The 12,681-nt window shown below is 36.4% G+C and overlaps 1 protein-coding gene across 1 annotated transcript; it reads right to left on the reverse strand.

The window, feature by feature from the left end:
* Positions 1-210: 210 nt before the first annotated feature.
* LOC103729599 (olfactory receptor 4S2) lies at positions 211-1,164 on the reverse strand. The gene has a single exon (XM_008827674.2). It carries the CDS (start codon positions 1,144-1,146, stop codon positions 211-213), a length of 936 nt encoding a protein of 311 aa, XP_008825896.1. The 5' UTR covers positions 1,147-1,164.
* Positions 1,165-12,681: the final 11,517 nt, after the last annotated feature.

Here is a 12,681-nt window from a genome sequence, read left to right on the forward strand (position 1 = left end):
TGAGTAATATAATTTCTGTCACACATATTACAGGAAATCATCTGATTACACCATATTGTAATATGATGATCATTCCTTACTTCTGACGAAAATATTGTTGCCTCATTTTCTTTCAAATCCTATGAGGTTAGTGTTACTGCTTCACTGAAAAGAGGACTTAACCAAGGCTCAGGAAATCAAATGTTATGCAGTTTACATAGTAACTTTCAGCTATTTCCCATTAGTCTTCCAGGAAACCTTTCTACTCCATAGTTTCCTCATTGCATTCTTTACTTCTGTGTTTCTCAGAGTGTAAATCAGAGGATTTAACATGGGTGTAATAATGGTATAAAACACAGCCACCATCTTATCCTCTGAGAAGATCATATCAGGCCGCATATACATAAAAGTACAGGGACCAAAAAAGATGATGACCACAGCGATGTGGGAGCCACAGGTGGACAGAGCTTTGAGCCTGCCTTCTGCTGACCGCTTTCGCAGAGACAAGAGAATGACGGTGTAGGAAATTAGCAAGATGACGAAACTGCCCAGCGCAATGGTACCACTGTTGGCTGTCACCACAACACCAACAACATAGGTGTCTGTACAGGCCAGCTTCAGCACAGGATGCACATCACAGAAGTAGTGATCAATCTCATTGGGACCACAAAAGGGGAGTTGGACCACCAATGCTACTTGGATAATGGAGTGTAAGAATCCACCCACCCACGTTCCCAGCAACATTTTATTGCACCTCTCCCGGTCCATGATGGTCATGTAGTGCAGAGGTTTACAGATGGCCACGTACCGATCATAGGCCATAACAGTAAGGATGAAGATCTCAGTACAACCAAAGAAGTGAACCCCAAAAAGTTGCAACATGCACCCTACATAGGAAATTGTTTTCTTCTTCACTAATAGATCGACAATCATCTTTGGTGCTGTGACTGACGAGTAACAAATGTCCACAAATGACAGGAAGTTGAGAAAAAAGTACATGGGAGACTTGAACAGATTGCCAGTGCAGACTGTCAGCATGATGAGGAGATTTCCCAAAATGATCACTGTGTAGAAGAAGGCAAACACCACAAAGCACACTTCCTCAACATCTGGGTTCTGAGAAAGGCCCCAGAAGATGAATTCAGTTACATTGCTGACTGTTTCCATATCATGTTTCAAAGAGAAAATGAAATTACCTGAAGGACACATTAAAAAAAAAACGAAACATCAAAATCAGTTTCTGATTCAGAACAAATAAATACCTCCAGCAGATGAAAATGTAAAAGTAGGTGCTTACTGTTGATTAATACCCCACTTTTTTTTTTAAATCAAATGCTAAAACAAAGTCCAAAGAGATAAAGAAAATACTTAGAGTCTCACACGATACTTGAAGTATTATCTCCCACCAGTTTTTGAGGTTTTTGCAACAGTTTACAAAATTAATATTTATTTTGTGTAAAGTAGTCTATTGACTTTTGAATAGACCTCGGGTTTGAGGAACAAAAATATTTATGTATCAGGAAAGTCTTGATTTATTTTTGATGCAGAACTAGAAACATCTGTTCTATTTTTCTGTGCTGTATACTGCCCTGCCTGGAAGTCACATTTGCTCAGGAATTCTCAAGCAGCTGAACCTCAGTGACTTTTACATGTTCTTGCTCCTTCTTATAAAACTTGACTCTTGTTGAAATGAATTTATGGCCTCTTTTCTGTTATCAGGCTTTCAATGTCACTATGTGGTACCCTAGAAAGAAACTTAAATTGCACATAATTTATGCTTAAATACTCCTGCTGTAGCCTGAATAAATAATTTGACATTCTGAGACCTCTCTTATTTCATTTGTGAAATGATAGAGTTTTTAATCTCACTATTACTTGTATTAATAATTACTTCTACTATGAAATTAAGAGTTCATAAGGAGGCGAAGACAAGAGAATGTAAAGCAATAATAGTGAAGAATAATAAAAACAGTAGTAGGAGTAATAAAATCACCTCCTGAAGATGAAGCCAGATAGCTTTATTTGGTCTGCTTTATCAAAATGGAAGCGAAGTTTCACGTAACTTCTTCAACTGCAAATTGTGATTACCAAAGGATTTTGCATAGTTCATTGACCTGATAGTTAAATGCTTATCTCTTAAAATGAAGAAAAAGAAAACAGAAACAAAAAATGTAAATGTTCTGCACTTCAGCATCTCTTCACAGATCCTGCCAGTTCATGCCTCACGCTTGCTACATCATGCAGTTTAGTTTGGGTGAATTCAGTATTTAAGGACCAGAACGAGGCTAGGCAGAGGACAATGTTTCAATAGATGTGTTTTCAGTGTTGGGATTTTAGGTATTCTAATTGGGGTCACTGAAATTGTGATTAAAGAGATTTTCAAGACTCCTTCGCAAACCTAAACATGAACATAAATGACTTCTGAAGTTGTAGGCTGTCCTCATGAGAGCATGTTCCCTCAAGAGCCACAGTGTTTAATTCTTACAGCTGCAGAGTCCAATGTCTTCAGCTGTCCTCAGCAGCCATTTCTGCCCTTCAGCTTAGGAGAAGAGTGTGGGCTGTTTCTTCAGGTGTATGTTTTAGGAATTAAGAGAATTGAAATTCTAACTGCTTCTTGTTTCTTAATGCAATTTGCTTGGAATTTTTTTCCATCCTTTCATCTTATTAGAGGGTGCGGACGGGGGAGGGGTATAAAGATGATTAAAATGTTTTGTATAAAATACATAAAAATTCAATTAAAATCATACAAAAATGAGAGAAGTAACTATAGGTCAGCCATCTTTTGTGCATTGTAAAGTACTAGGAAAAACTAAGGGTCATGATAGTGGTAACAATAATGCAATTCAAATTTAAAACCAAGCTCATTCCAGTGTTTTTACGTACTCATGCTCCTTTGATATCTTACTGATTAAGAACATATTATTCAACAGAAATGAATTCAAAACATAGCAGTTTAGAGCATATGCTAATTAGGTTGTTTGATTTTCTGGCAAAGCTGGGTATTTGCATGGAAAATTGTAAAGCACAGAGGACTAGGGGAAGCCTTGTCTCCAAGGTGGCTCTCCAAGTTTCCTTCCCACCCTTTCTCAGTACTTCAGACTCGATGTCCACTGTCCTTTCCAATGACTTGCATTTTCTTATTCACGTCATTGCATCCCTACTTCATAATCCTGTGCAGAAACTGGCATGCTTCATTATCATATCACTATCTTAATTATTTCATATTTCCTTTTCTTCAGAAAGCAAGACATTGCAATTATATTATAAATGCACACACTTTTAATAACTTCTCATCCACAAACAATCTTTTCCAGTAAGAAAAAGAAATATCACCAATATTTTCCAAAAGTGTTTGAATTTACATTATATTTCTTCTTAGATGTGGCTTCAGAAACTCAAAGTAAAAGAAGGATGATACCTGAGAAATTGTTTTATGAATAATTAGTTCCAGAGAATCCCTGGATCCCTAAACTCCAGGGTGGCAGAAATCAGTCTTCTTGTTCCTGATCCTCTCATCTATGGAGATCTGTCAGGTCATTGTGCCTTTGGCGAAAAATGTTCCTTTTACTTCATACGTAGTCTGGTTAAAGACAGAAGAGCAAAATGCTAATGACCTTGGGGAAAACATTTCCCCAAAGTCTTCCTCCATGGTCAAAACCAAATTGCAGTCCAAAAAATGAACTTTAATTTCTGCTGTCAAATTTGAAAAGAAATAAACAAATATTTTAAATTTAAAAATTAATAATTTCTCATATAGTAACAATGACACAAAGTAGCAAATAGAAGTAATATTTTGGTTTTTGCTTTGTTCCTTTAATTGATGTGCAATACACATATTAAACATATATGATTACTACATTAAAATATCCATTTTATGCCGTTGGTAGGATATGAATTGCTTTACTTTAGAAAATGTTAACCAATTCTTAATTATTATCGGGTATGTGAACATGATGCATTTGTGTGGTCACCTGTGTCAATGTGTGCATGTCAAATGATAGCTTTGTGGAGTGAGTTATCATCATCCAACTTTGTGCGGGTTATGAGGCTTGAAGTCAGGTTGCCAGGTCTCACAGGAATGGCCTTTACCTGCTGAGCCATCTTGCCAGTTCCTGCTCTACTTTTGTAAAGGTCTGTTTGGAGGGAGCATGTTGGATTTAGCTGTTCTCTTTGTTTCTCTGATTTTATTCCTAAGAGAATATATGTTGTTTTGCTTGGGTAGAGGTGAGATGAAGTTAATTTCTGTCCAATAGCTGCTATGATTGGTGACATTTGCTTTAAGTTATTTCCTTTTTAGTGTAAGTAATTAAACTGGACCCTTGGCCTCAAAGTCTTTTCGTTCCCTTTCTGTTTCTATTATCATTTTCCTTTCTCTTACTGCTTTAGCTTTACTATTACTGCATTGGTCACACCTTCTGTACTTTTTCATTCAGCATCCAGGCTGTCAGCTGTCATGCTCCCACACTGTAGAGATACAGGAGGAAACGAGAGTAAGAATAAGAATGGAGGTGCAATGTGCCCAGTGTGTGGAAACAATATCCATGATGTAGTCACTGTCTTGCTTTCCTACTGTGGTTATTTCAAAAAACTCCAAATATGGTGGCTTAGGTCAATAAAAATTCAGTTTCCTTCCATAAAGTAAAAATATTGTCAAGTATAGCACACAAAAGGGACTTTCACAAAAGTGAGTGCTCTCAGCTGTGGAACATAAGTACACAGTAGGACCCACACTGAGTAGTAGAACATTTCAAAAGACCAGATCCCTATGAGGTGAACATTCATAAGTCACAGTAGCCTCCCACATCCATGAAGTTTATTATGCCCTGTAGGAATATTACTTATGCTGTAATATGAAACTTGAAAAAATATGGTTTAGGTACTTTTGTTTCATTTTATGGTTATCAATTAACACTTCAACTAATTGAAAAGGGAAAAAAGATAAAATAGTTAAGTAATTAAACAGATTTTCTCAAGGGAAACTCTTTTTCATCAAAAATTGAAGAACATTCAGAAACGTATAAGTCAGTATTTATATGATATGTAAGGTAGAGGGCTCTCAAAAAAAATAAAGTCACTCTCTTGCAAACTAATGGCTCTGCTTCTATGTTGGGATGTGGGAGACTGATGGTGAGAGTGGTTTCTTGGTCTCTGCAAACTTTTTCTGTGATGATGTGGTCCTTGAATCATATTCTGTATCAGAATACATTATGACTGGGAGCAGATGTGCACAGCAGAACACAGTGTAAGTGCTCGATATATTTCTGATTAAACAAACACATAAAAAAGAAAATTATCAGGCTGCAAAGATGGCTCAGCAGTTAAGAACACAGGTTGCTCTTGCAGAAAACCCGGGTTCAAATCCCAGCACCCATATGGCAGCTAACAACGTTCATAACTGCAGTTCCAGGGGATCCAAGAGCCTCTTTTGTCCTCCTTGGGCATTGCACAACATAGGGCAATACATGCACACACATACAATAAAAATAACAAATAATTTTTTTAATAAAAAAGAAAATTATTATACAGTCTTCCACAAGAATTACCTTGAGGTCAATGACTCTGTTCTTTGAAATTAGAAATTCAAATAAGAAATAACAAAAAGAAATAACATGTGAAACTCAGGAGACTGAAAGTACACTGTATAATATATAAATGAAAAAAATGAATATAAGGTAGTATGAATTTGAAGAAACGTAGTAGACAAGTTTGAAAAGATACCGTGCCCTGAAGCAAACTTAGGTCTTGTATGCCAGGGTAGGAAGATTGGATGGAGAAGGGCAGGAAATACATCTTTGGATGGGTAATGAACACAGAAGACACAGTCTCAATAAAACTCATAAAAGGGAAACATTTGCTGTTTCAGAAGAGAATATGGTGTGGAAGTGAAACATAGAGAACTTTGCAGGAAGCTATCAAGTACACTAGGGAAGCAACCATGATGTAGGACAAATGGTAAAACTGGGAATGTTTTGAAGGGAAAGTCAGCAAAATTCTTTAAATATATTGGTCGTATATGAAGAACAGAGTAGTGAAAGAAGCTATAAGGTTGTTAGTATGAAAATAACTTTGTGGGCAATAAATGTAGTGTGAGATGAGGAAAAGAGGAAAAGCAGAATTTTATTGTGAAAACTAAAAATAATGTTTTACAACTATGAAAATGATTTCTAAGTAGAGGCATGAATTAGATAGTTACATACACAAGACTGCTCATAATTTGTTCTACTCATTTTGAGTGTGTTACTTTATGTATTTTCAATTATATTCCATATTTATGAATTTATACCTTATGTACCTTTTTGTAGAATTTCCTTGTATCCTCTCTAGTTTTAGCCAGTTCCACTCTATCCAATTCAAAGTTTAGCTAAGATGTTGCTTCTTTGGGAAGCATTTCCCATCACAACTTGATTAATAGTTTCCTGTTCTATGAACCTGCATCACATCATGAACATGTTTATGCTGACACTTCTTGATTCGGATTGTACACATCTCACCCCATTGATATGTTTCAAATCATCGTAAGAAGAGAATGATTTCCCGTTCACATTCGTAGTGATTATTGACAAAGCAACTGAAAATAATTTGACACAAATAGATGTCCTATTCATACTTGTTTGAATAAACAACCATAAAAATAGGCAGGAAGAAAACAAGTGATCCTTGTGAGCCTCACACAGAATTAATTGGAGCAAAAAGCATATTTGCTACAATTTGTCCTCATTCATCTGAACCATGATATACAACAAGTTAATGGCATCAATGCATAATGAATGAGATTCAATGCTGTTCTTCTCTTTGAATTTTCAATTTTGAAAAATTTCATACTAGTATAATTTTTGCATAATTTCCATCCCTCCTAGTCTCCCTCTAACACCTCCCATGTTCCCCCAACTCCCTCTCAATTTCTTGTCCTCATCCTTGATTGCTATTGGGACACACACACACACACACACACATTTATATTTATATTTAGTGTGTGTGTGTGTGTGTGTGTGTGTGTGTGTGTAAGTCTTACTGAATACACTTAGTGGTGCTCTTTTCTACCTGTATTCTATTGCCAATTTGGGATTAGATAGCCTCTAATAGAGATTGTCCCAGGAGAAAACTGGTTCTCCTTCCCTCAGCATCCATTGAATGCCTATAGTTCTTAATCCTGAGGTGAGTGGAGCCTCTAGGAATTCCCCCCATCCACCTTGGCCTGTTAGCTGCTTTTGCATTGTGCAGATCTTTCTAAACTACAATACTGTGGAGATTTCATTACTGTAGCTCCCCTAACATACATTGAATGTGCTAACTAGTGGTAGGTATCTTGTCCCTCTGTCTCTTGACATCTTTTAGCTCCCTCTCCCTCCATGTTTCTGGAGCCTTAGTTATAGAAGTTGCATTTCAGGTATGTCACTTAGAGCTGGACACCACATGGTCACTTATTCTGTACATTTGACCAGTTGTGAAGTTTGTAATATTCTCCATTTGCCACAAAAAGAAGCTTATTTGATAAGTGGTGATAGATACTTGTCTATGCATACTATTTTTATTTAGAATATAGTAAGAAATAACAGTGTTCCCAGATGTCCCTCAGTGCAAGTTCATCTACTGAGGTCCAGTAAGCCTATCTAAGTCCCTCACTTTAGGAAAATCAGCTTTTCCTCACCCAGCAGTAATCAGTTGCCAATATTTCTTCATCTAATATTGATGTCTGCTGTCCATTTCCCATGTTCTATGCTGGGGGCTTGTCTGCTTGAGTTTGCATGGGACTTGTGAGTGCTAACACCATTGCTGTAGGTTCCTATGAACAGAGTCCCAGGCTCTTGTAAGACTCTAATGGAGTATATTTTATATAAAATATTCCATTGTAACAATTTTGTGATGTTTCCCTTTTCATCTCTGATATTCTTGATTTGGATTTTCCTTTCTTTTGGTTAGCTTGGCTATGGGTTATTCTATCTTTCTTATCTTTTCAAATAACCAGCTTTTAGATTCAATGATTCTTTGTATTGTTTTACTTGTTTCCATTTCATTGATTTCTCCTTTGAAATTTTTCACTTATTCTCATTTTCTGGGTTTGGGTTTGATTCATTCCTGTTTAGGTTAATTTTAGTTTGAAGTCTTTTTGTCAGATATAAGGAAAGCAATGCCTGTTTTCTGTTTGTTAATTTTTGTGTCATTTACTTAGAATAGGTTTTCTCAATCCTCTAAGATGGTGCGTGTCCTTGAAGGTGAGATGAACTTCTTATAGAGAACAAAAAGATTGATTTTGTTTCTTAATCCATCCAACTAGCCTATTTCTTTTGATTAGAAAGTTGATACTATTGAAGCTTAAAGCTATTATTGAAATGTGTGTAGTTGTTACTGTCATTTAATTCTGTTTGTGTTCTTAGTCCTATTTTGTGTTTCCATAATTATACCTTCATTAGTTTGCTTTCTGTTGGCACTTGGGTATGGTTATTTCTTTCTTCAGCCGTTTGTATTACTTCCAGTAATCTATGTAGAGCTGATTTGGTAAGTATCGATTCTTTCAAGCTGTTTATAACATGAACAATCTTTCTTTCTTGTTTAATCATGATATAAATATTGATGGGTAAAGTAGTCTGTGTTAGCATCTGTGGCTATTTAGTGCTTGGAATACATTGTTTTAGTTCTTCTGTTATTTAAAGTTTACACTAAAATTCCATTTTTATACTGATATGTTTTCCTTTATATATGACTTGTGAATTTCCTCTTGTAAATTTCAGTGTCTTCTTTTGTTCTGCATCTTTAATGTTTTAAAAAATATTTTATCTTTTAGTATTTTTATTCTAGTATATGAGTACATTTCCTGCATGCGTGTAAGGGCAACCAAGTCACAAAATGCCCACAGAGGTCAGAAAAGTAAGCCAGATCCCCTGGAACTGGAGCTATGGATAGTGCTATTGCTATGAGGGTGTTGGGAATCAAACCCTGGTCCTCTGCAAGATCAGCCAGTGCTCTTAGTCACTGAGTCATTTCTCCAACCCCATTTTTAGTGTTTTTTTTTAATTGAATTTTTGTGTATTTCATAATATGGTATGCCATGGGAGTTTGTTTTCTAATCCTGTTTATCTGGTGTTTTGTGTGCTTCTTGTATTCTTATGTCCATGTCTTTCCTTAATGTAAAGAAATTTTCTTCCACAATCTTTTTGGTCAAAGCCATTGACTTGAGATTCTTCTTCTTCTTGTATGCTTACAAGTCATTGATCTTTGCCTTTTCAGGGTGTCTCACAGCTCCTTCATACGCCATTCTCCTGTTTAATTCTTACTCATATCCTTTGCCTCAGCAGTCTAATTCTCAAACTTTATCTTCATGTCTTGATATTCTATTTTCCACTTGCTATGTTCTGGTAAGACCCTTCTGTCTTTTCTGATTAACTTAATGAGCTTTTCAATTCCATTTACGTCTCCACTTGAGTTTTTCCACTATTCATATCTCTTTCATAAATTCACTTTGAAATCCTGAATTGTTTTTGTCTTTAATTCAGCAGAATATTTTTATTTTCTTCTGCTTCATTCAGGAGTTTATTCTTAGCCTCTTTGAGTTCTTTGAGGTAGTTATTTATGAATTCTTTAAACCCCTTGATTTTTTTAAAATTTCATGTAATTTTTACTTAGGTATTTCTGAATCCTCCAAGCTTACTCATTTGATGTTCAATGAAGATCATTCATATTTTTATTTAAATCAATCTCTCTATCTCTCTTTCTCTCTCTTCAGCATTAAGGAAAGTCACATGGATGAATGGATGAATTTACAATTATCTATTTATAAATGAAATTCCAACCTCCCTGCTGGAAAGGTCATGGCTGAGAAAATGAAGGAGTAAGTTTATTCTTCTGAGATACGTGTTGATGCCTCAGCTGTTTAATCCTTCCAAATTTATGTCCACTGCTATTAGAAGACATGAGGCAGGGAAATCTCTACCATTTAGTCAATAACATAACAACTGAATAAATAAATATCACAATCATACACAAATGATATATTTGCTACAAAAGTATTCCCATTCAACTGATAACAGCACAAACTAATCTGTAAAGTTCAAAGTTATGGGATTTTCCTATCATATTTCATAATTAAGATAACCAGAACATATACCTGGCATCAATTCAAAGTAAGTCCTTGAATTCACTGACCAAGATTGTCCTTTTAGGATCTGTGTCCTGCCAGTCCTCTGTACAGTTCCCATTGTGCAGCACTTCTCAAGGACCAGTGGGTTTTGGTGGGAGCATATTATCCTGTTTTTTCATATTAATTGTGTTTTTACATTGTGACTTGAGCATATGGACTTCTTTTCTTGATTGTGCATCTCATGAAATTGAAGCCTGCCTTTGTTGAATGAAAGTTTGAATCTGATTTTATTATTGTCAGAACATGGTTGATTTCTGATTATGTATGAACAGTTAGCTGGTCTGTGCTTCAGGTTCTCACTCTTATCATTAGAGGTGGGACTCCAGGTTGTCCCAGTGTATAAGGTGGGCCATCACCATAAGAACTGGAGTGTGAAGATGGCTGCAGGGTGGAGTGTTTCTAGATAGCACAACAGGCTAATACAGCACCAGAACAAAGCTTTCTAGGCCTAGTCCCAGAGGGAGCAAGATTGCAGAGTGCATTGCACTATGACCAGCTCATCACAGTGGTTTGGCACGTGCAAGCATAGGTTGGGTTCCTGGTCTACTCGAGAAAAAGATGATGAACTAATGATGCTCTTTATTCTTGTTAGTTTATTATTTCTGTTTTTATTTGAAACCATTTTTTCCAAGTTGCTTTTAGGAAAATACCACATCACTCTAATTTTATTTTGCATGAATAATTTGCAAAACACTTTTTAAATTAGATCTAATGTCTTCAGTTGGTGATGGCCTATAGCCATTGTATGGTCACCTGATTGACCTTGCATGATTTTATTATGAGGTAATGGATGTGTGATGTGTTACCAATAGTGTTCTAGGTTGGAGGATTTCACACCTAGCTATTCAACTGATTTCCATTTACAGATTACCATTCTGTGATCCCAGTACTATTTGCCATTTTAGCTGTGACATACACTCCTTACTGAAAGTCATCTGAATTGATTATTTTTTGTGGTTCCCTCAATTTTTCTTTTTCTTTTTTTTTTTGTCTTTTTGAGACAGAGTCTTCCTGTAACCCCAGCTGTCCTGGAACTCGCTATGTAGACCAGGCTGGCCTCAAACTCATAAAGATCCGCCTGCTTCTGCCTCCCAAGTGCTGGGATTAAAGGCGTGCAACACCACTCCCAGCTGTTCCCTCTATTTTAATGTATCAAAGACTTGCTCAAACTGCCATTCAACAAACCATTGGGCAGTTTTATAAAGCCAGCACTATTATTGAACCCTGTAATCTACACTCTAAGAGACTTATAGATGAAAAATGATCTTTGGAAGAAAAATTATATAAGGAGTCAATATATGAGCCATTCATTATTTGAATTTAGGACCAGTCTCTTTAGGGCCTAAAAATCTTCCTTATTCTGTCATTAAAAACCTTCAAAGCATTTATGGTAATTATAATAAAATTGTGAGTACTCACACTTTGTACTTTATCAGCAGTTAAGCATACACATTAAGGGCTAGCAAGATGGCTCAGTGGCTGTGTTTACCACCAGGTCTGGCAAACAGGGTTTGATACCAGCAGCCACATACTGGAAGGATAGAACTTATTGTGCACTCTGACCTCCACCTACATTCTATGACATGTATAAACACACACAGCACACACATACACCACAAACTAACAAAATAAGTACATGTGAAAACAAATTTTAAAAGTAGTACACATTAACTAGGCATATTACCACACAGCTTTAATACCAGCACTAAGGAGGCAGAGGCAGGTAGACCTCTATGAGATTGATCTATAGAGCAAGTTTCTGGCCAGCTGGCTATAAGGAAACTGTCTCAAATAACAACAAACAAAAACAAATGAGCCCCAACTAAACCCAAGAGTACACAATAAAATTGAAAGCCAGATTTCTCTGTTGAATGAAGTGACTGATAGACCAGCCCCCTAACCAAAAAGAAAAGTCAGATAAGATGGAATAGAAGGAGAGCAATCTTTACTTTTAAAGTGCTCTGGGAGCTATGGGAGCCATTAAGAAAATAAACAGGGGGCTGGAGAGATGGCTCAGTGATTAAGAACAGTGGCTGTTCTTGCAGAAGACCCAGGTTCAAATACCAGCACCCACATGGTAGCTAACAACTGTCTGTAACTCCAGTGCCAAGGGATCCGACAGCTTCTTCTGTCCTCTGCAGGCATTGCACGACACGGGTGCACTTACCTACATGCAGGCAATACATGCCTACACATAAAATAAAAATATATAAAATATTTTAAAAAGAGAAAATAAATAAGATGAAAGGTGATAGACTCAGAAATAAACTGAGCTGCAAGACCTAATTCACATGAGAACTTATGGGGTATGTGTGCTGACTGGCAGCTGAGGATTCAAAGCCATTTCCAGAAGAGAAAGGAATGACCACACCTTGGCTGGAGATCTGGGACCCTCTCAATGACACTTTAATTTGTTCTCTAGCTTATATGCAAAATACTGATACCACATGTGGTAACCAGGAAAGAATTATCTTCATTTTGGAATATTTTACTGTGTAATTTTATGTGTCTTTTCTTCTTGTAGCATGATTGGGAGGTTTACAACATTATTTCATTAGTGGAGATTT

The sequence above is a fragment of the Nannospalax galili genome, unplaced genomic scaffold (assembly GCF_000622305.1).
Source record: "Nannospalax galili isolate Female #2095 unplaced genomic scaffold, S.galili_v1.0 scaffold593, whole genome shotgun sequence".
Classification (NCBI taxonomy): domain Eukaryota; kingdom Metazoa; phylum Chordata; class Mammalia; order Rodentia; family Spalacidae; genus Nannospalax; species Nannospalax galili.

Bases quoted from the DNA above. Each gene is read 5' to 3' on its own strand.
- LOC103729599 (XM_008827674.2), bottom strand. From the start codon at position 1,146: ATGGAAACAGTCAGCAATGTAACTGAATTCATCTTCTGGGGCCTTTCT.